General features: G+C 39.6%; 1 protein-coding gene across 1 annotated transcript in view; it reads left to right on the top strand.

Annotated features, from left to right (window-relative positions):
- LOC136881992 (cardioacceleratory peptide receptor-like) overlaps positions 1 to 27,068 on the top strand; it is a 283,179-nt gene extending 256,111 nt beyond the window's left edge. The window contains exons 6-9 of the mRNA XM_068229121.1: positions 317 to 505; positions 6,880 to 6,990; positions 15,858 to 16,038; positions 26,780 to 27,068. Coding sequence (XP_068085222.1) covers positions 317 to 505; positions 6,880 to 6,990; positions 15,858 to 16,038; positions 26,780 to 27,068 — 770 coding nt within the window. The remainder of the gene's footprint in view (positions 1 to 316; positions 506 to 6,879; positions 6,991 to 15,857; positions 16,039 to 26,779) is intronic.
- The last annotated feature ends 788 nt before the right edge of the window (positions 27,069 to 27,856 follow it).

Raw genomic sequence — 27,856 nt, 5'->3', positions numbered from 1 at the left:
ACGAGAGCCGCAGGCACGTTTTACCAGTCGATGGTGGTGTGCCGAGATAATGATGTGGACCTTGAACCTGAGGCCCGACATGTTCAAATGCTAATCATTTCCTCAGAACATACTAGTGCACATGTCCCGTGAATATGAACTACCTCTCTCTAGTCTTTCATGGTGTTCTGGTTTTTATGAACATGAGTGTAGATTAGAGTGGCGCTAATCTTGTGACTAAAATGCAGACTACCTCTTGTCTGTTAATGTTCAAGAATGTATTTCGTGGTGAACTCAAAATGACTTACTGACTTATCGGATGTTCCCCTTTTCACAGGACAGTTGCAGTGCTGGATCGACTTCCTTCAGCCGTGGCAGTGGAAACTCTACATGACGTTAGTTGCAGCGACGCTGTTCGTTCTACCAGCACTCATCATCACAGCCTGCTACACAGTGATAGTCTTCACTATCTGGAGCAAAAGCAAGATCTTGATGCCAGTGACCAGAAAACAACGGCACATCAAGAGTAAGGACTACACTGTTATATCAGAAAGTCAGGAGATGGGGAGGTTTGAATTCCACCGTTGGTAACCCTGAAGATAGTTTCCCATTTTCACAACAGGCACATGCTGGAACTATACCTTAATTAAGGCCACGTCCGCTACCTTCTCAATCCCAACCTTTTTACACCCTTACGTTACCTTCGATAAACCACTATATTAGCAAGAAAAGAAATTAAAAGTTCTGTATTGGGGTCACGGCTGCAAATTTTAACGTAGAATACGTACTGCTTGATAGGTTTAATCAAAATATAATACGTAGTCAGTATGGGTCTGTAAGAAATCAAAAATCTGTAGAACCATCATTAGACCAGTGGCACTGTATGGAACAGAGTGTTGGCTAGTTACAAGGAGATACGAACAACAGCTGCAAGTCATGGAGATGAAGATGCTTCACTGGCCAATGGGACTCACTAGACTGTATCACATTAGAAATGAGGATGTTTAGATGGCATTTGGTGTGGCTCCAATCCCTGACAAAATGAGAGAGAATCGTTTGCGATGGTCTGGCCACGTGCTACGCACAAACGATTTTTCAGTTGCGAGGAGGGCATTGCACTAAAGTCCTGAGGGCCGAAGACCATGAGGGCGACCAAAGAAGGTGATACCCCATCGCTGACCGACGGCAGACTGACCTCCCTTCCGGGGCGAACCTCGCCTTTATAGAGTTCGGAGGCTCGCGTGTACGGTGGACAGCACTTCCAGGGAGGGAGCGTCAGCCGGATTATCGGCCGAGGCGATGGGACACCACGAGAGGCACATGCCCCTTCGTGCAACTTTATTATGGTAATAATGGACAAATACAGGTCAAACAAGAAAACATTATTGTGCAAAACAACACCACGTCCTGACTGCAAAGAATATAGAGCCGCTGCACTGTCTGTGAACACCTGTAGGCTATCGAAGAAATCGGTTGCTGGATCTTCCAGGGCATGATGCACTGCGAGGACCGCCGCCGCCGTCTCAACCACATTGATGGTCCGGAGAACCTCGAAGGCCTGAGCCCAGGCTGTCCGTAGTTGAGAGGCCACAGCTGCGATGGAGTAGGGCTTCGCATCGGCGTAAATACTCAGGACCCGGTTGCCGATGGACATGCGTCTAGGTTGAGCGAGCAGGTCTGGGATGATAAGACGTCGAACCCAGAAGAACTCTTGCGCCAAAATGTGGTGCGCAGGGAAGACCGGCCACCCCATGACCCAGCTAAGCCATGAGAGGTAGCCAGCCGCCTGTTGGAGCTGAGAGGGAGAGAATGTATGCAGGTCGCGCACAATGAGGCGGGTGCATTCCTGTGTGGCATGGTGCATGGTCACTTCCTGACTCGCTATGTCAATAGTTACGCCAAGGTAAGTAAGGATGGGTGTCGGGTGCAACACCGATTTCCAGTAGTTAAGGGTGATGCCCAGAATGTGTCAGGTAAGTGTCGATCTGCTGCATGAGAGCAGGAATCAGATCAGGGGAATGGATGAGCCAATCGTCCAAGTATGGGATCATGTGGACGTTGAACTCCTGGGACAGAAGTTGTGGCAGCTGTGGCCCATCGTTGCATAACCGAGGGAGCCAGACTGTGTCCCATCGGCAGGCGGGTCCAGCGATATCGGACCCCGCGGTATGAGATTCCGTAGGGGTGCCGAGTATCGCTCAAGCTCTGCCCCGGACCATTGCCCTCCATTCCCACTGCAGACTCCAGGATGTGACCTGGCGTGGATCTTGTGCGTTGTTTTGTTTCTGTTTGCCTTTTCAGCTCTTTTATTGTTCTTTTCTCGTATGCATACACATTATGTGTAATTATTGGCCCTTTATGGGCTCTATGTATATTCTGGCTGCAATGTGTATATTTTGAGTTAATAAAGCACTTGAGGGGAGTGCCTCGGTTGTCTAAGGGGGTAACCTCCAGGACTTGCTCCTGGGCACCCGGGGTGTCTCTCTCTCGCCTGCTCTCTTCCTCGGCCACCGCGGCTCTCGCCAGTGCTGTTTCCATCTTACACGCGCCCGCCTGTTTTCTATAAAAGCCGACGGGTCCGCGGACTGGCGAGCAGTCTGTGTGTGTCCCATAGGAATAAACCTATCAAGCAGTACGTATTCTACGTTAAAACTTGCAGCCGTGACCCCAATACAGACCCTTTAATTTATTTTCTTGCTAATGTAGTGGTTTATCGAATGTTTTCGGCAACGTAAGGGTGTATAAGGGTTAGGATTGAGAAGGTATCGGCCGTGGTCTTAATTAAGATACAGCCCAAGCATTTTCCTGGTGTGAAAATGGGAAACCACGGAAAACCATCTTCAGCGCTGCCGACAGTGGGATTCGAACACACTGTCTCCAGGATACAACCTCACAGCTGCGCGTTCTTATCCGCACAGCAAACACGCCCGGTATATGTGTTTTCTAGTAATGATTTAAATTATTTCGATTTTTAAAAACTTCCATGTTTTTGTAACCATCACCGGCCCAAATACGGTTCCATATCCCCATAGGAATAAATTTATCAAGGTAATATTTGATAATTTTCCAAATTCTTTGAAATCATTTAAGAAAAGGCTGGGTAAACATTTTTTTTTTTAATCAGTTTACGGTCCAGATTTGGTTTCTCCTCTGGACTCAGCGAGGGATCCCGCCTCTACCGCCTCAAGGGCAATGTCCTGGAGCGTGAGACATTTGGTCGGGGGGGTAAACTGGGGAGGAGGACCAGTACCTCCCCAGGCGGTCTCGTCTGCTATGCTGATCAGGGGCCTTGTGTGGGATAGAAAGATTGGAAGGGATAGGCAAGGAAGAGGGAAGGAAGCGTCCGTGGCCTGATGTTAGGTACCATCCCGGCATTTGCCTCGAGAAGAAGTGGGATACCATGAGAAACCACTTCGAGGATGGCTTAGGAGGGAATCGAACCTCTTCTACTCAGTTGACCTCCAGAGGATGAGTCGACCCCGTTCCAGTCCTCGTACCATTTTTCAAATTTCGTGGCAGAGCCGGGAATCGAACCCGGACTGGCAGCTAATCACACTAAGCTCTACATTACAGAGGTGGACTTTTTTAGTTTGATGTCACGCGAACGCTAATGCATCAAAGGTTTTCGGCGACACAAAGATGGCTAGGGGCTAGGATTGGGAAGGTAGCGAGCGTACCATCTTCAGGACTGTTGACGGCGGGTTTCGAACCCACCATCTCCCGAACAGGTAAAACATTTGATAGGAAATCTACCACTTAGGTAACAGTCCTAAATGCAGATCAGTGATTGATGATAGTTGTCGCTGTTCAGATAATAGATTTGTGTCATCTCCACGGAGAAAAAGAACATTCTCAAAGAGATCAAATGATCATATCTTGAAAACCGGTACATTTCTTCATCCCAAGAAAGCTTTTCAGAACAGGCGGTTAATCAACCAAAAACCAGGACTGTCCCGGTAAAATCAAGGCGTTTTGGTGACCTGATCTTATCCATTCAAATATGTCAGGCTCTTGTCGATAGATTTACTGGCACATAAAGGAACGCCTGCGGGACTAAATTCCGGCACTATGGCTTCTCCTCCGAAAACCGTCAAAAGTAGTTAGTATGACGTATAACCAATTACATTGTTGTTGTTATTATTATTATTATTATTATTATTATTATTATTATTATTATTATTATTATTATTATTATTATTATTATTTCAAGATTCCATTTTTATTTTATTTGCATCTTGTAGTCCTTCATGACTGTGCCCATACCGTTCAGCAATTTCTTCAGATGGTGGCCTAAGTGGCTCAGATGGTAGAGCACTGGGTTTCTAAGCCCAAATTGGCAGTCTCAATCCCAGTTCAGTCCGGTGACATTCAATGATGCTCAGATACTCCAGACTCATGTCAACAGATTTACTGACACACAAATGAACTGCTGTGGAGAAACCTGTTTGCCCAGCCAAGGCGGTAAAAGAGTGCTCGCTTCCCCCTGAAGGATGAGTTTGATTCCCCTTTAGGAAGTCAAAGAATTTAAGAAAATATATTTCCATTTCTTCAGGTGCAGATGGCCCTCACTCTGCCTACTCCAGAAACTGAGTACCAGGTTAATTTCTGGGTGAAACAGGCAGCCAGGTATAGAGTGAACCACACTCCGTGCTTAGTCCTGAGGTTGCGGATAGTGCCTTTACCTTCCGCTCCTCCAAGCATCTTTATGGCCTGTATGGAGATGATACCTTTTATTCAAATAAAATAATAATACTGTATGATCAGAAAATATCATAGTTTTGATTTCCTCTCCTTGAACTGTGATTTCCTTTCTTCTAAGTTCCCCTTTGATTTCCTTTACTGCCTCTTCTGCATAAACAACAAAAAGAAGTGGGGTTAGTTGTTTCATTTTCATAACTCTCATCAATTCTCATTCCTGTTCTGTTAGTAGTTCATAGTAAATTAGGAAATACTACTGAGATGAACTCCACTTGAAGTGACTTTTCTCAGCTGCCAAGATCATAGCAGGAAGAATTAATTTATGTGCATGAATTAAATACCTACCCGTGCATGCCAACAGGTGTTACAGAACTCTATCTTAAGAACATGAATGTCAAATCTGTTTGAAACTGGAATTTATTTTGAGAACTCTTGGAGCAAGACAATTTTAACAGTAATTTTTTAATTGTTATTATTGTTACTGTTATTGTCATTATTATTTTATTTAGCTTAGGTCATATTGTACACAAATTTACAAAACTTGTCCAGCCATTTTATTGCCCATTCAGAGGCATTTACAAAGTCCTCTACAGATCCAGCGAAAACACTGGTGCACATTCCATGTTTGATTTGGTGCACCATAGCTACTGTCTGGGGAAGCTCTCATACCCTACTTCTGGAGCAACAAACCACATCGTCCATGTTTGGTTAGGCATTGTTCGAAGTAACCCACCGGGTGAGTTGGCCATACGGTTAGGGGCACACAGCTGTGAGCTTGCATCTGGGAGATAGTGGGTTCGAACCCCACTGTCGGCAGCCCTGAAGATGGTTTTCCATGGTTTCCCACTTCCAAAACAGGCTGTAAGGTCACGGCTGCTTGCTTCCCACTTCTTGCCCTTTCCCATCCCATCGTCACCATAACACCTATCTGTGTCGGTGCAACGTAAAGCAACTAGAAAGAAAAGCAAAGTAACCCAAGTTTTTCATTGCAAATCAAAACAATCTGGAAGGAAATGCCTGCCACTCATTTGGAACTGCATTGGTCAATTCCAATCTCCATTCACATGCTGCATTATATTTTTGCTAATGACCTCTTGTGCCATTTTAACTGGTGGGAATCTTGCTTTTAGGCATCCAAAATCTACCACTATATCTTAATGGAAGGGGAGAACCTAGTTTGCTGGTATTTTCTTTCTCTAGGATGTTCTACGTGACTAACCATGGACAACCAGGAGAGAGGAATGGATTTCACAGAACTTCTATTGTTATGAATGTTAAGAAATATTTGAGTGCCTGAATTTTACTTTAAAAAGAGGTTTTTAACATACCAGTAAATCTGACACATGTCTCTCTCACTTTAAGTGTTCTTAAATACCATACCACTGTGTAACGACTTGATCTTTGCAACCTTGACCGGGGAAGGTGAACATGTAGTGAATTATGTTTTACAACTGGTCACACAATATTTGGCAACCTTCACTATAAAGCTGAAGGAAGCCTGTCAGTAATGCATACTTCATAATTAAAGAAATTTGAAGCTGGATCATATTTGAACTCACCACATACTATTCGAATCCTGCTTCCTTCTACTTTTGTAGTGTTTAGTCTGAAGACTGGTTTGTGGCTGGACTTGTTTGCCATAATTTGATTGATGTATACAAGCTATGGTCATCTTCTGCAGTTCTTCCTTTCCCTTACACACAACCTTCCATAATTCTATGCAGAAAACTTTCTTGCCTTGACACATATTCTGTCCAGTTGTCTTTCCTTTAGGTCAAATATTTTCCACAAGCATGGGCTCTTCCAAGTTGTTTTTAGTATTTTCTCATTAGTTTTTCCCCCCAGGCAATTTTTCAGTATGTACCCTTCTGTAACCACACATCTGGAATATACTGCAATCTGTCCTAATGGCAAATAATTACATTGTAATAGACTCTACGCTAACAGAGGCTATCACCTTGTTTATACTTGCATACAATTACATGAGACTGATGATCAAAGATTCCCTCAGAATGAATAGTTCGTAAATGCATTTAATGTATTGTGTAAATTAACCCCACATTTTAAATATAAATCCCTTAGCTGACTAACATTATGAAAATTCCATTTCCTTTAACTTCCACATTTTTATAGTTTTATTAATATGTCTAAACCAAACTTCAAGCCATACTTAAAGCTTTATACTGTAACTCTGTTGTACAGATGGTGACCACAATTATGCAGAAGATCCAGATTCCCGGCGTGCAAGCTCTAGAGGCCTCATCCCAAAGGCGAAGATCAAGACGGTCAAAATGACTTTTGTAATTGTATTTGGTAAGACTGTCACTAAATATTCATTCACAAATTATACTATAAGACAGAAATATCTAATAGGTTTAAAAAATACTCATTCAGTCGCATTTCATACTTTCCTCAAACAATAATTGATGTTGTGACTTGTTCGATCCTTTTTAGTATGGTACTGAATTCTTTTTCAAAGCATATCTAGCTTCTGCTCATGGAAAGTTATAGTACTGACAATGGAAGTAACACACTTTTAATTCACATTCCATCAGCTCAAGAAATCACAATCCAATCAAAATAACAATGAACTGCGGTCACTTGTTCTGCAAATTCTTTCAAAATCACAGCAATTTCTTCCAAAATGAGCTGATTTGAGACGCATTCTTTTTTCATTTGTAAGAAAGGCTCCAGTTTAATAGGAACTGGATAGAAATTCAGAACATAGAATTTCGATTCAGTTAGTATTAATGTATTGAAGGAGTTATATCATGTCTAGAATCCCAGTTTTGAAAGCCTCCGCCAGAACAAATGAGATCAAGATTGCATAATATAGTACATGATAACCAGAGATGGAAAGTAGTCAAATTACTTGTAATGATTACATTCTTAGTAACATTTACTTGTAATTTAATTCTTGAAATAAAATTTTAATCATTACATTCTAGTAATTGATGTATATCACACAGAAGCAGAAATGTGAAAAAATAATGAAAATATATTTTTCGGTTCTACTACAGCAGCTACAATAGCTTCACCAGTTCTGGATGAGGTACTTTCTTACCTCCCCAGCACTTTAAAAGACATTCCAACTATGTAGAGAGAAAGAAACTCTTGGTCATGTCCTGGGATTCTACACACACAGGGAGCTCCTAAGAAACATGCACCACCACCAGATCAGATCCTTCATTGCCGAAGAACTGAGAAAGAAGGGGTTCAATGACTGGCCATAAACGGTAGTTCTCAGAGAATTGATATCATAGTCTATAAAGACAACAGCTCTCAAGGATTCATATCAGATCCAACTGAAAGATTCGAGCACTATAGCAGTCTAAATACCACCTTCAGGAAATCGAAATAACAGGGATAATGGTCGGAGTTCGCGGTACTGTAGCTCGTCACTTCATTGCCACATGGAAGCGCTTTCAACTTCCAATGAAGTTCATCCCCGAAATTGCGACACTCATCCTCCGAGGCTCCATCAAGGTCCTGAGACACCACCTCTACATCTACAGCTCTGAAATGCCACACTAATTATACTGTTCCTTTATAATTTACAGTTTTCTTCAATTAATAGATCTGTACAGAAAATTGTATATGTTTTACCTTGTACTTAGTGGCAGCCTGTAAATACAGGAGAGGTTCCTAAATAAATGGAAATTTAAAAAATGAAATACAGGTATTCCTTCAAGTGCCCCTGTGAGGCATCTTTTCAGTAAATGCAAAGATGTACTTTCCCTCTTTAGATATCAAGGATTAGCGATGAGAATTTTAAGAACCAGTTAATTATTTGCAAAGTAAATAGAAAATAATTTTAAATTCCAAAAGTCATTAATTAAATTAAAAATGATGGGAAAGAGTCATTTTGAAAATTTCAAGGAAAGTTATCATGTTTAGTCCCACCTAGTGATTAATAAATGGCGTGTGGCCTCTGGAGAGGCCTGGTGCAGGTCTTTTGATCTGACATCTGTAGGCGACCTACACGTCGTGATTAGGATGGAATTATGACAAAGACGGCACATACACTCATTCCCCATGCCAGGAGAATTAACTAATTATGGTTAAAATTCCCGACCCAGCCAGGAATCGAACCTGGGACCCCTGTGACCAAAGGCCGGCCTGCTAACCATTTAGCCATGGAGCCGGACACCTAGTGATTGATAGCCACTTAATGTCTCTATGCTTTAAAAAAATCCACACAAAATGAAGTAATATATGCCCTTTCCTTGAAAACTTTTGTATTATTCCAGCCCCAAGCAAAAAAAATTCAGCTATTTCCCTAAGACAAATGTTCTGTAAAGTAATTGTAGTTTTACTGAAAAAGTAATTGATTGGTGTAATAATACCAGTATTCAAGAAAGGTGACAGAAAGGAATGTGACAATTATTGAGGAATTACTCTGTTGTGACAAATAGCCATAACATTGGAGAGAATAATAGAAAGGAGGATGAGTGGAAAGAAATTTAGCAGAAGTGCCACATGGATTTCGACAAGATCAATGATAGATCCTATTTTTACCATGAGATTACTGGTGGAAAAACAGTGGGAATATGGAAAAGATCTGGTGATTTAATTCCTTGATCTAGAGAAGGTATACGATGGTGTTAATAGAGAAAAGTTGTGGGAAACCCTGGAAAGAAAAGGATGCGGAAGGCAATCAAAGGAAGTAGTGAAAGCAATGTATAGGAATTGTCTCAGTTGTGTACAGACTCCAGTGGGGAGAATAGATTGGTTTAGAAACCAAACCAAACTGAACTGAAATGATCATGGCATTGTATAAGGAATGTTGTAGTTGCATGCAAACACAAGTTGGCAGGACACGTTGGTTCAAAATAACTAGTGGGCTGAGATAGGGAAGTGTTCTATCACCAATCCTGTTTACAATAGTAATGGATGACATCATGAGAACAGCAAAAGCAGCATATGGAGGAAGAGAAATGAACATGATGTTATTTGCAGATGATATTGTGATTTGAGGAGAAGACGACAGGAAGGTTCAAGAACAGTTGAATGTGGTGAATGGTAAGATCGAAGAATGTGGATTGAAAATAAGTGTAGAAAAGAGTAAAACTCTTGTTATGACTAGAGGGGAGAAAGAAGGGAAAGGTCAGATTAGACTTGCAGACAAGCCCCTGGAAGTAGTGGAAACGTTTAAATACCTGGGGAGTGAATTAATGGAGAATGCTCGACTGGATGCTGAGATTAGTAAAAGGATTCAAGATGGAAGTTGTTTCTATCATAGTGTAAGAAACATGTTATGGGACAAAGATGTGCCAACGGAAGCAAAGGATACTATGTACAAGATGTATTACGTACCCATAACAACTTACGGAGCAGAAACTTGAACAATGACAAAGAAGGATGAGAGTCGAATACAGGCAGCCGAAATGAAGTTCTTGAGAAGTATGATACAGAAGAGTAGAAGAGACAAAATAAGGAATGAGAAAATCCGGGAAGAAATTGGAGTGGAAAAAATGAATGATAGAATAGAGAAGAGCCGACTAAGATGGTTTGGGCACATAAAGCAAATGAGCGACGAAAGAATGCCGAAAAAGGTGATGGAAATGCAAATCCAAGGAAGGAGAGGCCGTGGACGACCATGGTTGAGATGGAAGGATACCATCCAATGCAGCATTATAGAAAGAAACCTGGACTGGGACACAGTGTTGGAGGAGGAGGAGTGGTGGAAGAACCGAAGAAAGTGGAGAGGAACCATATTTGCCCCTACCCGGCTACAGCTGGATAAAGGGAAATGATGATGATGATGATGATGATGATGATGATGATGATGATGATGATGATGATGATGATGATGATGATGATGATGATGATGATGATGATGAACTGAGACAGAGTAGTGTATTGTCTCTACTTATGTGTAAAATGGTCATGGATGAAATTCTAAAAGAAATCAAGGTAAGGTATAGAGAGGATATAAAAATGTACTTGTTTGCAGATGGGGAGTCAACAATACAAAAGTACAAATCCAACTAGAGGCTTTAAATGACAATACTGTACTGAGGAATATGATATGAAAATCAGTGTGGAGAAGTGCTAAACAGTGGTGATATTGATAAACTTAACCATGATAGGTTAATAGGGTTGTTTGATCCATATTGACTAGTCTGAATGTATTACAGAACTACAGTATTTAAAATAGTTTTACTTGAACCTGCCTTGTCAATACACCTTTTAATGAAAGAAAACTATTTATTTAACCATACATGTTTCAGGAAGTCATTCATTCCCTTCATCAGTGGTCAGTTCAAAGAATAAAACAATATAACACTATGTTTTGTTTTTATAATTCAAAGAAGTATTGTGCCCTAATTTAGCAAATCAATGAATAAAGAAAACATATGAAATATTACGAAAATGATCAATACAAAAATTTTGTTGAACTGAATGAGAATACTTATATAAATTTAAGATCTTCAAGTTATTCTTCTTTTCTTCTTTTTGTTCCTTAAATGATCATATGCTAGTCTATACAGTGGGTTATCGTCTGCACTTCTCTCATTTAAACTTGATTCAAAATTATTTTTTTGTGCAAGATCAATTTCTAAACTTCCCAAAACAGTCAATAATTTTCACTTTTTGGACGAATGTAGGGTATTAATTCCATGTCATTAGAAATGTCTGTAAATTTACAATTCTTTTCAACCATATGTTCTCCCAATACCAAATATCTTTTATGTTTGACTGCATTAACATGTTCTTTGTACCTTACAGCCAAACTTCTTCCACACTGTCCTACGTATCATTGTTTACATGTTTGGTATGTTAATTTGTAAATTCCTGATTTATTAAACATACATTTATCCTCTATCTTATCTGAATTGAAAATTATCTTATTAGTATTATTACCTGTTTTGTATGCGACGCGACATTGATGTTCTTTCATTAAGCAGATTCAAGTAAAACTATTTTAAATAGTTCTGTAATACAAACAGTGGTGATGACAAGAGGAGAAAGGGAAGAAAAAGGAATCATTAGTATTAGGGAGAAAAGCCTTGAGGTTGTTGAATACTTCAAATATTTGGGAAGTGAAATAATGCAAGATGCAAAGTTGAAGGGTACAAGCGGGAAATACTTTCTACCAGAATGTAAGGAACGTGGTGTGGAACAGAGAAGTTTGTAATGAGATAATGTACAAGATGTACTATATCCCTATATGAATGTATACATCAGAGACTTGGACTTTAACAGCAAGAAATGATAGTAAAATTCAGGCCAGTGAGACAAAGTTACTGAGGAGTATGGCAGGGAAGACAATGAGAGACAGAGTAAGAAATGTTGAGGTCAGGGGTAGGAAAACTGAGTGATAGGATGGAGAAGAATAAATTGAGATGGTTTGGAAATGTTATGTGCATGGAGGGCCCTTTGCTGGGAAGATGTGGTGTTTACAGTGCACTATGTCTTCTGGTACGGGGCTAGAATAAATCTGATGCTTTCATTGACCTATCTCAGTCTCTTCCTTTGCTTTGACGTATGGCTACATGGCTAATGATTAGCGTGCTGGCCTTTGGACACAGGGTTCCCAGGTTCGATTCCCGGCAAGGTCGGGAATTTTAACCATCATTGGTTAATTTTGCTTGCACAGGGGCTGGCTTTATGTGTCGTCTTCATCATCATTTCATCCTCATCACGACGCGCAGGTCGCCCACGGGAGTCAAATCGAAAGACCTGCATCTGGCTAGCCGAACTTGTCCTTGGACACTCCCGGCACTAAAAGCCATACGCCATTTCATTTCCTTGGCTTTGACAATATGAAAGTTACTGAGGTATGAGCAATGCTAGTAATACCATTCCTTATGCAGCCAGTCCCTGCTATGAATAGAGTGAAAATATTGCTCATAGGGTCAGTTGGTGAGTGCATTTCAGTAGACTTGGCAGACTGATATGTAATAGCAACTTCTGGCTCAGTAAGGAAAGCAACGGGAAACTACCTCACTGCTCATTTCCCTAGTATGCCTCTTTAGTGACACCTAGGCCTCTATGATAACTGTTGGGGTAGCTGTGGAGAATCAAACCAGCTTTCGGTTTGAATACGGTACATACGTACGTACCTTTGATTCTCAATGTTCGATTTTTTAAAATGAAACACCTTTTGCTGAGGGGATGTAGTGTTTGCAGTGCACTATGTCTTCTGGTATGGGCTAGAATAAATTTGTTACTTTCATTGACCTGTCTCAGTCTGATCCTTGTCTTTGACAATACAAAAGTGACCGAGGTGTGAGCGATTCTAGTATTACCGTTCCTTATACAGCCAATCCCTGTTATGAATGGTGTGAAAATATCACTCATAGGGTCGGTTGGTGCATGTATTTCAGTGGGCTTGGCAAACTGATATGTAATAGCAACTTCTGACTCAGTGAGGAAAGCAACAGGAAACTACATCACTCCTCATTTCCCTAGTATGCCTCTTCAGTGAAACCTAGGCTATCTATGACAGCTGTTAGTGGAGCTGTGAAGGATCAAACCAGCCTTTGGGCTGAATACCCAACATACATGTGGATGGAAAAGGTAAGGATATCAAAACAAGTGTTGAAGCTAAGATAGAAGGAAAGAGGGCAAGAGGGAGGCCCAGAACATGATGGTTGGACTCTGTCAAGAGCAGTATAAGAAAAAGAAGACTGGACTGGAATACGATTACTGAAGAGGAGTGGTGGAAGGAAAGGCAATGGTGGAGAACTGCCATCAACACTCTGACCTGGCAGGAGCTGGACAAGGAGAAATGAAAAAGATGATGACTTTTTGAAAAATAAATTTTTAATCATAACTGAGTGAAATATTTCTCAAGTAACTGTTATCAAGCCCCAATGAGATACATTCATCCCATCAGCACAGTAAAAACTGAGAGGACTTGTCCTCTCGGTGAAACTTACTACCTGACTTACCACCTCATTTACCATTATGCCACTGTCTGCTCTCTATCTCGCAACATTGTTGAGGTCTTTTTGCAGTCAGTCAGAGTTCTGTAACTTATTTACTACCTTGTGCAGTCTAACATCATCTGTAATATGCCATATCTGTGAATCCAGTTCTATATTCATATCATCTATGTCTGTCTGTTAGGTCATCAGCCCAGAGGCTGGTTGGATCCTCAAATAGCACCACAAAGGTTATGCGGTTATGAGGAAACCCCAAAAACCAATGGGAGCACCAAAATGAGGCGTACTAGGCAAGATGAGGAGTGAGGTAGTTTGCCATTGCTTTCCTCACTGGGTCAGAAAGTACTATTGCAGCACAACTGACCCTATGAGCAGCACCTTTCATAACACTCAGATGCACTAGTCATGCTCTGAATGTCATTACTCAGCACTACCCATACCCCAGCAACTTCCATATTGTCACAGCCATGGATGTTGACTGGGACTTCGGTGGAAGCTACACTTTACTCTGGCCTGTGCCAAGAGATGGATGCAAAAGTACTGTATCCATCAAGAAATGACAGCAGGCATATATCATCTATATAGATAAGAAAATATAAAGGTCCAATAATACTGCCCTTTGGGACTCCCCAACCCTTAATTGTTACAGGATTGGATAACATTTCAACCACTCTTTAGTCTAGTTAAATAGCCCTTATTTGTGCCATACTTTCCATAAAATGCTAGTATTTCTCGTGCGTTTCTAAGAACTTAATAATATCATTTGTTAGTTTTTGAAAATTAATCACTCATTATATTTGAAAATAAAATTATCAGGAAAATCTCAGGAACTATAATAGAAAACAACACCTGGAAACTACCCAGCAATCAGGACATATGAACACCTTACAATGTAATCAAAATTGACTTTCAACCTGTTAGGTTGTGTTACGTACATGTTGAAAAACAAAGATGACCTACGCCACCATAACTCAATTGATAGAGCAACTGACATAAAATGAGGTTGTGGGCTTGGATCCCACTGGCGTCTCGTTGGCCATTTTTGTTCTGTACTTAACATCTCTTCAACAGGCACTACATGTACGAAACATGACCTAACAGGTTGAGAGTCGATTTCAATTACAATGCGGTCGTGGAAATTTAATATTCATTGACCTTACAATGACTGTGATGTAAAAACCAAGTGATGAGGTCAAATGAGGTTAAGAGTAAGTTGGGGTTTATACAAGGACAGTAGAGAGTCAAGTTGGTGGTGTGATAGGAAAGCAGACACAAAAGTAGTCCGCTTACTTTCCACTTGAATGAAAGTTACAGGAAGCTTGTAGGCCCTTGTTGCTTGATTTCTCAAAACTTTCTTTGTGTAAATTAGCCTTTAGCAGCTTAGAAATGTTTAGTGTTTACATAACACTATGCATTTTTTGCATAGAACTATACAAAATCAGCTGGATATCTGAGGTTAATGTCAAAGTTGCTTCTTATAAATATATTGAAATATAATAAAATTTGTAACCTGAATTAGAGTGCTCTCAGGTAAGTTTCATGGGTCATCCTCAGCAACTGACTCCTGCTATGATAGCATTTGAACACTTGTTCCTTTCCTTGGAGTCTGTAGCTAAGAATGGCCTGTCAGAATCAATTGAACATGGTTGAACAATTCAAAGCAGTACTAAAGTCACTATAATCATTATTTGAGAAAAAACATGTTGAAGTACAACAGGACCTTAGAACATCACCAAGTTACCAAAGTTCATAGATAGTAAGTAAACTCGTGTCCTCATCTTAGGGTAGGTACAGTTTTCAGGTACACCTCCAATGGAGGTCTGCTGCATGTACCATTTTAACCACATACTAGTCCATCTGCCACTTTTAAATCTCTGGCAGTACAGGGAATCGAACCCAGGCCCCCAAGGATGGCAGCTAATAGCACTAATGGAGGTGGACAGTTCGTAAATTAATATTTATCATTCATACCATTGAAGGGAAAAGTCTACAAGCCTTTCCAAATCTTTGATGTAGTATAAGTAAGGAACGTGTTTATTCATTAATTTATCCTATTTGACATATTTAGAGCAGAGGTCCTTCAGAGAGTTATTATTTGACAAATGAATCATGAACCTTTGAACTGTCTCTGTACTCATATCACAGTCAAGATTCTCTGAATTACTATATCAAATTTTAATGTTAGTTTCATTCAAAGCTGAAATTCAAGAGATTCAGATGGAAATCATATTCAGAAATCAAAATATTATTACAAATTTTTAACATTTATTTTTGTGTCCTTTGTAGTGTTCATTGTTTGCTGGAGCCCCTACATTTTGTTCGACCTGCTACAAGTGTATGGTTACATACCACACACACAGACGAACATTGCAGTGGCAACCTTCATTCAGAGCTTAGCGCCACTCAACTCAGCAGCAAACCCGCTCATTTACTGTGTGTTCTCCACTCACATATGCAGGAGTCTCAGGTAAGTTATTCCATCTACTATATTTCAATGCAGTTTCACTTTCTGATTCTGTCAACGACAAAGATGAAGTGAAGATTGAAGCCTCAGGAAATACTGATCTATTAGGCATGGATTTCTATGTCTGTTAGGTCATCAGCCCAGAGGCTGGTTGGATGCTCAGATAGCAGCACCAGAGGTGACACGATTATAGGGAAACCATAAAAAGTGATGATAGCACTATAATGAGGATGCAAGATGAGGAGTTTGTCATTGCTTTTCCACAAGATCACAAATTGCTACTACAGCATGACTGACCACCATGAGTAACACCTTTCATAACACTCAGGTGTCATGAGGCTGGGAAGACTTGGGAGTAAGGAGATGAGTGGTATGACTAAAACTGTGAGGTTCCTCAGGTTATCAAAACTAATTCAGGACAAATGAAATTATAAAATGACTGATAATGAAAACATTTATGCAATAACAAATTATACCTGGAAAATATATAATGTATAATGTCATGCTTTTCTCATGATTTCATATGGTTATGAGGGTCGTCCTCATCTTGAGGTGGTGCAGTTCATTTCAGGTACACTGCCAATAGAAGTGACCTGCATGTACCATTGTGTAAAGAAGAGGGCATATAAGTCACTGATAAGATCCTTATTCCAGTGTATGGGACCCTCACAAGGATTACGGGATTCAACAAGTGGAAAAGATCTAAAGGAAATCAGCAGAATTTCTTCTGGGTCACTTCTGACAGAAGAGTAATGTTATGAAGACATTGTAAACTTGAGGCTGGGAAGACTTGGGAGTAAGGAGATGAGTGGTATGACTAAAACTGTGAGGTTCCTCAGGTTATCAAAACTAATTCAGGACAAATGAAATTATAAAATGACTGATAATGAAAACATTTATGCAATAACAAATTATACCTGGAAAATATATAATGTATAATTATACCATACCTGAAATTATCTTTTAATTAAATTATATATTTTTCAGGTATAATTTGTTATTAAATGTTTTCTTTTTCAGGTGTGTGTGGAGGGGGAAGGGGATAGTTTCATTTTTTCTGTTCCCTCTTTTACATAAATTGTGCATCTAATATGAAACATTAATGAGTGTTTCTAATAAAAGTGATCCACATGTAAGTGTTCAAAACTCCATATATACGGAAAGGAAGCAGAGATTAGGCAAAGATATCAAGAAGCTAAGAAAGTATGCCAGTGGATGTACAGGAAGTGAATAGAAGATGTTGGGAATGTTTCACAGATACCGGTACGGTATATTGAAGGAGGATGTTAAAGGAAGGAAAAATGCATTGAATGGATTTGTAAATAAAAAATAAAAAAAACAACAGAGTAAAAATATCAAATCTTGGATATAATGTATATGAAGACAGAATTAGGACAGATTTGTCACAAAAAGGGAATATACTCTTTGGAGAGAGGAAAAATATGGGAATGTTTAGAAAAACATAACCTCCCAGAAGTACTAATTAACAAAGTTCAGATGTTATATGATGGTTGTGTAAGTAGTGTGCAAGTAGGAGTGGTTTAAAACAAGAAGAGGTATCCAACAAGGGAGTTTTCTCTCTGCATTGCTCTTCATTTCACTCATGGATACTATTACAAAGGAACTCAAAGAAATAGATAAAGAAGATCTTAATGCATTTGTTTTTGCTTATAATGTTGCTATTAGGGGAGAAAATGAGAGAGATGTTCATAAGAGATTGGATCTCTGGAACACCAAGTTTAAAGAATATAAAATAACTGTGAGCAAGAGCAAAACAGTGGTAATGAAAGTTAGGAGGACAAATTCACCTTGTAACCTCACCCTCGAGGGTGAGAAGATTGAAGGTGTGAATACCTTTAAATTTCTGGGGAGTACAATATCAAATGATGGAAGTGCCAGGAACGAAGTGTTGAACTGGGTGCAAAATGGATCCAACTCCTTCCATCAAGTACGGAACATAGTATGGAATAAGGGAGTTCCTCAGAGGGCTAAACAGACCCTGTTTAAGACTTATCTCCTGCCCATCATGATGTATAGTCTGGAGAGTTGCATCATACATAAAAGAGAAGTAAGTCAACTACAAGCTGTTGAAATGAAGTTCCTTAGATCAGCTGTACAGAAAACAAGAAAGGACAGAATTAGGAATGATCAGATATGAAGAGACCTGCAGGTCAACCTGACCATGAAAGAAAGGCTGAATGTTGCAAGGCTGAAGTGGCTAGGACACGATAAGCGGATGAAGGTAACTTGAATGCCAAGGAAGTATTATGAAAAGATCGTTCCGCGATGAAGACCAATTGGACGCCCCAGAAAAAAGAGGTTAGATCAGATAAAAGAAGATCTAGAGAAGAGAGGAGAAACATGGAATTCCCTAGAGAGAAAAGAAGCATATCAGGACCGTAATAAATGGAGGCACATCGTTATTAAACATCCTACCCGGCTCGCTGGAAGGAATTCATGATGATGATGATGAGATGGGGATCTGGGTTTGATTACCTATACTGCCAGAGATTTAATAATGGCAGGAAAACTGATCATTCCTAATTCTGTCCTTTCTTGTTTTCTGTACAGCTGATCTAAGGAACTTCATTTCAACAGCTTGCAGTTGACATACTTTTACTTCTCTTTGATGTATGACACAACTCTCTGGACTATATGTCATAATGGGCAAGAGATAAGATGAAATTACTGAATATTAGATTCACAGAAAGGGATCATGAAGAAATAATAGATGAAGAAGAACAAAAGAAAGTCATGTCCATGCTAAAAAATGGAAGAAGCTGTATTGAAAATGAAGTGTGAAAAAGCTCCTAGAGAAGATGAGATAGCTACGAAGATGATAAAGACAGGGAGCACAGCAGGAGTACATGGGATGTATATAGATTATTTAGAAAGGTACAGAAGAAAAACAGAAGATTACGGTAAGGGTCTAATGAAAATGTAAATTCATATTCTAACCCCAAGATAATATAGCTCTTCCTAGGTGCACCCTCAATGGAGGTAAGCTGCATGTATCTTTCTAACCACATAACAGTCCTCCAGCCATTATTAAATTCTGGCAGTACAGTTAATCAAACCCAGACCCCCAAGGACAGCAGCTAATAGCGTTAATCACTACAACTAATAGCACTGAAGTAAACTCTCATCCTCACCTGGAGGTGTAGCTTCTCTTTTCAGGCACACTTCCAGTGGAGGTGAGCTGCAGGTACCATTTGAATCACATACAAGCCCTCCTCCCATTTTTAAATCTCTTGCAGTACTGGGAATCAAACCCAGACCCCTGAGGATGGCAGCTAATAGTTACTAACTATTATGCTACAGAGAGATAGGAAGAGTCTAATAATCCCATTATTAAAAAACAAAAAACAAAAAAAAAACAAAAAAAAAACAAAAAAAGGGTGATGAGAAGGAATGTAACAACTACAGAGGAATCACATTTATTTCACATGTAGTCAAGATATTCAAGAGGATATTAGATGGAAGATTGAGGGTAAAAATAGAAAAGAAAATGGAAGAATGGTAATATGGCTTTAGGAAAGCCAGATCAACATTAGTTCACATCACAGTAACGCATCGAAGGTTTTCCATGATGCAAAGATAGGAAAAGGCTAAGAATTAGAAGGTAGCAGCCATGGCCTTAATTAAGGTATAATTTCTGTATTTGCCTGGTATGAAAATGGGAAACCACAGAAAACCATCTTTAAGGCTGCTGATGATGGCATTCAAGCCCATCATTTACCGAATGCAAGCTCACACCTACTCTATCCTAATCACAGAGCCAACTTGCTTGCTTTGTTGATGACATTTATAAACATCAAGAAGGTCTATGACAGTGTACCAAGGCAGCTGGTTGGGAATGCACTGAGGAATAAAAACAGGTAGACAGAGCAGAAGTGCAAATGGTGAAAACTTTGCACAAAAGAAAATATGTATAAATAGCATCAAAATTATAAAGACCAAGATAGAAGGAAATAAAATGGTTAATTGTAAAAACAGAACTTAGGCAGGGAAGTGTACTGTCCTGCATACTCTTTGTCATGAATTCCACAAGATAGAGAAGATGGGAAGAACCATAGTAAAAACGCTGCTGTTTACAGATGACATAATGGCAAAGGGAGATAATGAAATGGAAGTACATTACAAGAACAAGTATGGAATCAAATTATAGAAGAGTCTGGAATGAGAATAAGTACCGGTATAGAGAAGAGTAACCAGTAGTGATGACAAGAGATAGGAAGGAAGAGGGAAGATGGAAAGATGCAGAAAACCAATAGAAGTTATAAAAGGTTTCAAATACATGTGAAGTGTAATCACAGAAGTTGGGAAAATAACTAAGGAGATTGGTAAAAGGATACAAGAAAATGCCTTTTACCAGACCATGAGGCAAAGAATTCCCAAGGTAAGTCAAGCAAGTTCTATATTCAAACTATTAATTACCAATATTGAGAAAAAAATGAGATGACAGCAGAGTTCAGGCAGTCAAGATGAAATTCCTTGGAGGTAGGAAGGATAAGAAAAGATAGAATCAAAAATCAGGAAATTATAAAGAGGATTGGAGTTTCAAAACTACAGCACAGGATAGAAATTAGCAAGTTGAAATTGTCTGGCCACATGGGAGAAGACTGAGTTACAAGGAAAATATTTACAGAGAAACCAGCATGCAGACTTTCTTTGGATATTACACTCAAAATTTATAACTGCAAAATACCTAGAGCTAGGGCGACAAAGTTCCTAGGATTAATTCTTGATGAATTCCTCTCTTGGAGTGATCAGGTTCAGGTGATTTGTAATAAAATTACACCAGCAATTGGCGTTCTTAATAGAATTAAATACAAACTTACTATACTCTACTAAAAAATATTTATCACGGTCTTATTCAAAGTCATATACTTTATATGGTGCATATTTAGGCATGTTGCAGTAGATATCTATTTCAGACTGTTGAAATCCTACAGAAGAGAGCATTAAAAATACTGTTTAAGCTACCTACATTGACACCAACAGCTTATCTATACAAACATTTTAATGTTCTTCCACTTGAGGCTTTACGTCAGAAAGCTTCAGCTGTGATGTTCTATAAATTGATAAATAATCTGGCTCACTCGAATACTTATGTGTGACAAATTCTGACATACATTCATACAATACAAGAGGTGTCAATAAAACTCACATTGAATTAATAAACTCAACTAAATATGGCAACAAATCTGTATGGTACTACTCAGCACATGTGTATAACTCACTTCCTGAACATATTTGACAGGCTGCTTCATTTACTGCATTTAAGCAGAAACTTGTAAAATATTTACATAAGATGCTATGAACATCTGAGATATCTTGACTATGCAACATGTATACGTTAAATGTGTCGTACCTCTATAATGAGTTTAACTCACTTTCCGTTTATTCTCATGTAAAACATTTAAGATTCTGTGTTATCTCCTAATTCTGCTACATGTATATCAGATATGTATTGCACCTATATGAGCCATGGCTCAGGTGCCCTTTATGAAATTTAAAATAAATAAAAAAAAGAGAGACCGAAAGAGGCCTTGAAAGAGGTAGATGCATACAGTGAAGAAGAGTGTAAAGAAGGAGAAATACTGTAAGCAGAAAAAGAATGGTAGAGAAACAGGCAACTTTGATTCACAACCTGATCACCGGGCATTTTGGCCGTGCACTTGCATCCGGGAGATAGTGGGTTCGAACCCCACTGCCAGCAGCTCTAAAGATGGTTTTCCGTGATTTCCAATTTTCACACCAGGCACCAGGGGCTGTACCTTAATTAAGGCCATGGCTGCTTCCTTCCCACTCCCAGACCTTTTCTATCCCATCATCGCCATAAGACCTATCTGTGTCAGTGCGACGTAAAGAAAATAGTAAAAACATAACCTGATCCAGAAGAGAACTGGACACATATTGTTTCCTTATTCTAACCTCTGTTATTACTGATTATTGAATATCTGGGTGTCACACTGGATCGGTCCTTGTCGTTCAAACAGCATTGCTTGAATTTGTCAAAGAAGCTGAGTACAAGAGTAAATCTACTGCATAAACTAGCGGGCAGCAACTGGGGTGCAGATGCAAACACTCTTTGCACTGCTTCGCTTTCTCTAGTATACTCGGCTGGTGAGTACTGCGCTCCTGTGTGAGAAAACAGCATACATTCGAGCAAGATTGACGTACAGCTCAATGAAACCATGAGAGTTGTTACTGGTACAGTGAGGTCCACTCCTACTCAGTGGCTGCCTGTTTTAGCAAACATTGCTCCTCCAGATCTGAGGAGAAAAGCAGCGAAAGTACAGTTGCTCAAGAAGACCTTTGCACACAGGAACTCACTTTTGTTCAATGCCTTACGAGATCCACCTGTGATGAGGTTAAAATCCAGGAATCCACTCTGGACTGATCTACACTCCTATGAAAAATTCAGTGTAACAGCAGAATGGAGACAGCGATGGGAACAATGTCCACCCACCAACGCCTTTCTGATTAAAGACCCAACGAAGAAAGTGCCAGGTTTCAATCTTCCTCGACATGAGTAGTCAAAACTCAACCGTTTCAGAACAGGCCACGGCAGGTGCCGATATATGATGAAAAAGTGGGGATATTGTGAAAGTGCTGCATGTGAGTGTGGTGCTGAGAAACAGACATTGCTTCATGTTGTTGAGAGCTGTCCACTGTCAGCATTTAAGGACGGTTTACGGACTCTGCATGAATTGACACCAAGTGCAGTGGACTGGTTGTCGAAGCTGGACATTCTATGTTTTAATTTGTATGTTAATTGTATATTTTTACAGATTATGCTTGTAAATGCCATACGATAATAATAATAATAATATTTTAATTTTCACAACCATATTAAATTTATATATAAAGATTTACAGCTATTACACCATCAATACAGAAGGTAAGTGCAGTGCGAGGTGCAATAGCCGAAAACATTGTCACAACAGCTACTGTTCAAATAATGGCCAAAACGCATGAGATTGCTGTGCTTCAGAATCCATGTAAAACTGATGGTCCTGTGGCTATAATCACTACATCAATGGTGATGTAAAACTCCAAGATCCCTTGCTTCTGTATTTAGATAGGTACAATAATACATAGCATGTTCCAGTCATTCGACCAGGTAAGGAATAGAATGAATGAAGCCCCCATCTAGCGGTGAGAATAGGAATTGTACTGGCTGCCAAAGCCTCTTGCACTCCTCCAGGGCAATGATTAATGACTGACAAATGAAATTAAATTATATTGGAGAGTGTTGCTGGAATGAAAGATGACAGGGAAAACTGGAGTACCCAGAGAAAAACCTCTCCTGCTTCCGCTTTGTCCAGCACAAATCTCAAGTCGAGTGACCAGGATTTGAACCATGGAACCCAACAGTGAGAGGCTGGTGTGCTGCCACCTGAGCCATGGAGACTCCTTTGGATTGGTGCAGAACTAAAAATGGTTTGATATTATCTGGAAATAAATCTGTAATCCTGTATTATCCTGGAAATTGCTCTGACCTATGAGCTGCTACAACATACCATCTTGTTCTGCCATGAAGTTCCACTCACAGACCCATGTAAAGTTATTTCAAGTCAAAAACATGATATTATTTTGAGTCAAGCAATAGAGCTCTGGCTTTCTGAGCTCAAGGTGGCTAATATGGTCCCTGTTCATTCCAGTGGTATTTTATTTTGCTCAAATATGACAACTTTGTTTTGGTACATTTACCCTCTCATAAAGAAACTCAAGTGGTATATAATTCAATCATCTTTAAACACTATTAAAGTAGGTAGTTTGTGAGACATTAAACCATTAAAATGATTAACATTCCTTTGAGTTTATGCTGTGTTAAATGAGATGAACTACAGGAAATTTTGTTTTGCAAAGGGTTTGCCATACTTCCACAGAAGTGAACCACAATCATCACCGGACGAGTTGGCCGTACGGTTAGGGACATGCAGCTTTGAGCTTGTATCCGGGAGATAGTGGGTTCAAACCCCACTGTTGGCAGATTGTTTTCTGTGGCTTCCCATTTTCCCACCATGCAAATGCTGGAGCTGTACCATATTTAAGGCCATGGCCACTTCCTTCCCACTCCTAGGCCTCTCCCATCCCATCATCGCCATAAGACCTGTCTGTGTTGGTGCGACATACAGTAGATTGTAAAGAAAAGAAAAAAGAATCACAATCTTCTAAGGAAGTGGAGTATATTCTTCCAGAAACATAAAGCTTCCTTGCAGTATATATATCATTTTGCATTTCTAGGTGTCAGCCTAGACACAGTACTAACGTTTGATGATCATATTTCTTGTTTTAAAGCGTAAGCAAATGTGCGCTTATTTAAATTAATGCCAATAATTAGAGCCAACAATGGGCTTACTGTAGAAAACTGGCTCCTGCTTTATAAGTCAACAATCAGACTGATACTTGAGTATGCCAGCCCTATTTGGCATACTGCTGCTATGTCATACCTGTTAAAGGTATAGCTCATCCAGAACCATGCGCTGTGCCGCTTAACAGGTGCCGAGTGGTACAATTGGTACGACCTGCATGAACAGTACTAGCTTGATACCAGTCATAGCAGAATACGTAGCACAGCAACTAAGTTTTGTGATGCGCTCGCTGAGAGTAAAAATCTGCTGATGAGGAATATAGGCAACTATGGCACCGTAGGTGTTAGATACCCTATTCAGGGGTGCAGACTATATCCTGGTCAGTGCAATTTTACCTCTATACCAAACTTCTCAATGGCATGTACTCAATATATATGACATGATCTAATACTGGCCTGCACAACTGGCTCATGCCAGGCAATATAGCCTCACGATATCCAGAGCAAACTCAGGGCCATTTCCTTCTCATTGCACTCTCACCTCTACATAATAGACTTCCTCACAGAAGTCGCAGTCCTTCCCTCTCCACCGGCCAAATACAACATCTTCACAATTCCAACCAAAAGTTTTCTAGAGTAAGGTTTCTGCTCTTACACTGACTGGCTGCTAAAATCTTCAGCATGTTCAATACTATGTACCTGGAGTTAAAATATTATAAAAGGCAGATCTGTTCTTCCTTGTCAAATGTTTACCTCAAGAACTGTCCAAGAACCTCATCCAACAAAGACAAATGCCAGACATCTTGATGCCATTCGAAAAAAAGTGCCAAATGCATTAGATCTTAAATTGCATGTCGTTTTGAAATTTATTTATTCTTTTGGGCTGTAACAGATCCATCAAACTTGTTTAAACATATGTTCTTCATTTTGATTGATGTTCAATGTATTGTTAAAATGTCCCTTATGTTAATTATTACATTTGTTATTCTCATGAATTGTTCATTAAGTTTGACCTGAATAAATTATCATTTATAACCTTACAATCCAGTATTGTAATTCACAAACATAATTTCACTACTATTTATTTTATTTTTAAATTTTAAATTTCACATCTCATGTTGCAAACATACATCCCAGAAACATTTTCAGGACGTGCACAAGAAGGAGATAGGTGATGGACTGCGCTGTCTTGTGTTTCCTGGCCATGCCCAGTGTTTCCTCTATGCACTTAGCATACACTAATTCATACAGTGTGGCCCTCATGTCAAGCATGGCCCTCTACTGCTTGTAGCTGATGCCCTAGGGCAACCCTGTTGTGTGGGTCTGATCTAATAACTGAAAATATTAATGTGTTAACATTGATGCTTTCACAGCCCATATTTATAGACATGATATGGGCTTTTGTGTTTATGCCATGTCAAGGAAACAAAGTGGAACTCTTTGCATTTCACAGAGAACTTTGCTCTGTATTTTCAGAAGAAAATCTTGACTGTTCGCGAGGAAGTCTTCTACAATAATGAGGGTTTGAATTTAAGAATGCCTTACCATTGGAGCTGTAGTGGTACGCCCGTTCAACATCAGGTGGCTTGCTGTTTGCTAGCACAGCGCTCCAAGCTGGAGCTGATGATAATTATTAAGCTCCAATTAAGATGTTCTTTTTTTTAATTTTTTTTAGAAGTTGCTTTACATTGCACCGACACAGATAGGTCTCATGGTGATGATGGGACAGGAATGGTCTCAGAGCGGGAAGGAAGCAGCCGTGGCCCTAATTAAGGTACAGCCCCAGCATTTGTCTGGTGTGAAAATGGGAAACCATGGAAAACCATCTTCGGGGCTGCCGACAGTGGGGTTCGAACCCACTATCTCCCGAATACTGGATACTGGCCGCACTTAAGTGACTGCAGCTATTGAGCTTGGTTTAAGATGTTCTATTACACCGTGTGTGTGAGAGAAGTAACAGAGAGGACATTAGATGAATTAGGGACGAATGTCGTAGAAGAAATAAACAGAAACTAATGAAATAAAATAAAATAAAATGCAATGAAATACACCAGAATAGAATAGAACAGAGCTGAGGAATAGAAAGAAAGTGTGTGGAGAAAACCAGAAGTTGATAATGATGTGAGACAATGTGAGAGGTGGACGATGGGGGGGGGGGATAACCAGTTTACACGTTATGAAAGTATGTGGAGAAAACCAGAAGATGATAATGATGTGAGACAATATGGGAGGGGGACGGTGGGTGGAGAGCATAACCGGTGTACACACGTTCTTCTGAAGATGCAAAGCAAAGTTCTAAATGTAAAGAGTTTCACCTTCTTTTCTTGACACAGCGTAAGCCCAAAAGCCCATACCATGTCTATAATGTTAATATGAATTTGTGTTATTGTTTAACTAATACAAAACCTTCTTGACCAACAGGAAGATTCCTCCATTTGCCTGGGTAGCATGTTGCTGGGGCAGCGCCAACGTGCGAGGAACAGATCAGCAAGGACGGTGTATGCGCTACATGAACACCGACTCTAGTAGCATGACAGACACTCTGACTTCATCTGCCCGCCGAGGCACCATGTCGCAGGGTTCTTCATCAGCTATGACATCACTACGACATATTCAGCTACGAACACCCTCCATCAGTACGGTGAACAACGCTCTGCTTAACAGACCCAGTAGTGTTCACACAATACAACCATCAACATCCTTGCTATGAATCACGTATTGAGAGCTATGACTTTCTGTACATACTACATAAAATCTGTAGTACTTCATCACTCTCCCCAGTGATATCCGCCATACTCCATCCCAACTGACATTTTGTATGTGAATATAGGTGTAAAAATGTATTACGAATTTCATCTGAACACTTTGTGTAAATATACCACTGAATTTTTCAAACTTACAATGAATAATATGTTAAGTTATATAAATTACATTAAAACATATGTATATAAAAGAAGTTATGATCAAGCACTCTGATCAAATTTCAGGCAACACTATGAAGCCTATGTTGGCAACAAATTAGTCGGTAGATTTGAATGCATCCTATATGGTTTGTGTGTTGAGTGCTGACTGGAAAAAGGATATTAACAACAAACATTTATTTATTGATTTCTCATGATTCATTGTCATAGGATATAATTTACATTACAAGTCAGAATGAATCCTCAGTGTATTCAACAATATTACTGTGTCGTGAATTGTCAATTCAGTATGTTCAGTATCTAAATGCATACCGTATTAGCTGTGGTTTGTGTTATATAAGAACTGTATAGAATTTATGTGCCACAAAAATGTAATTCAGGTATAATATTAAGATCTTTCTTGGTCATGCAAGCAAAGCAACATGACTAAAGAATTGTTATACTGACCACATGATACTAGTATCTGTAGGTGATCGAGCTGGACACTAGTTATCATAGCATGCCATTTAATAGCTGTATGAACCAGAGAATATTTTCAGTATTTAAGATTTCTGATCTGCATAATGAAAGATATGTC

This window comes from Anabrus simplex, chromosome 1 (assembly GCF_040414725.1).
Source record: "Anabrus simplex isolate iqAnaSimp1 chromosome 1, ASM4041472v1, whole genome shotgun sequence".
In the NCBI taxonomy this organism is placed as follows: Eukaryota; Metazoa; Arthropoda; class Insecta; order Orthoptera; family Tettigoniidae; genus Anabrus; species Anabrus simplex.
The sequence above is the reverse complement of the archived record's forward strand: the minus strand, read 5'-3'. Positions and strand labels throughout refer to the sequence as shown.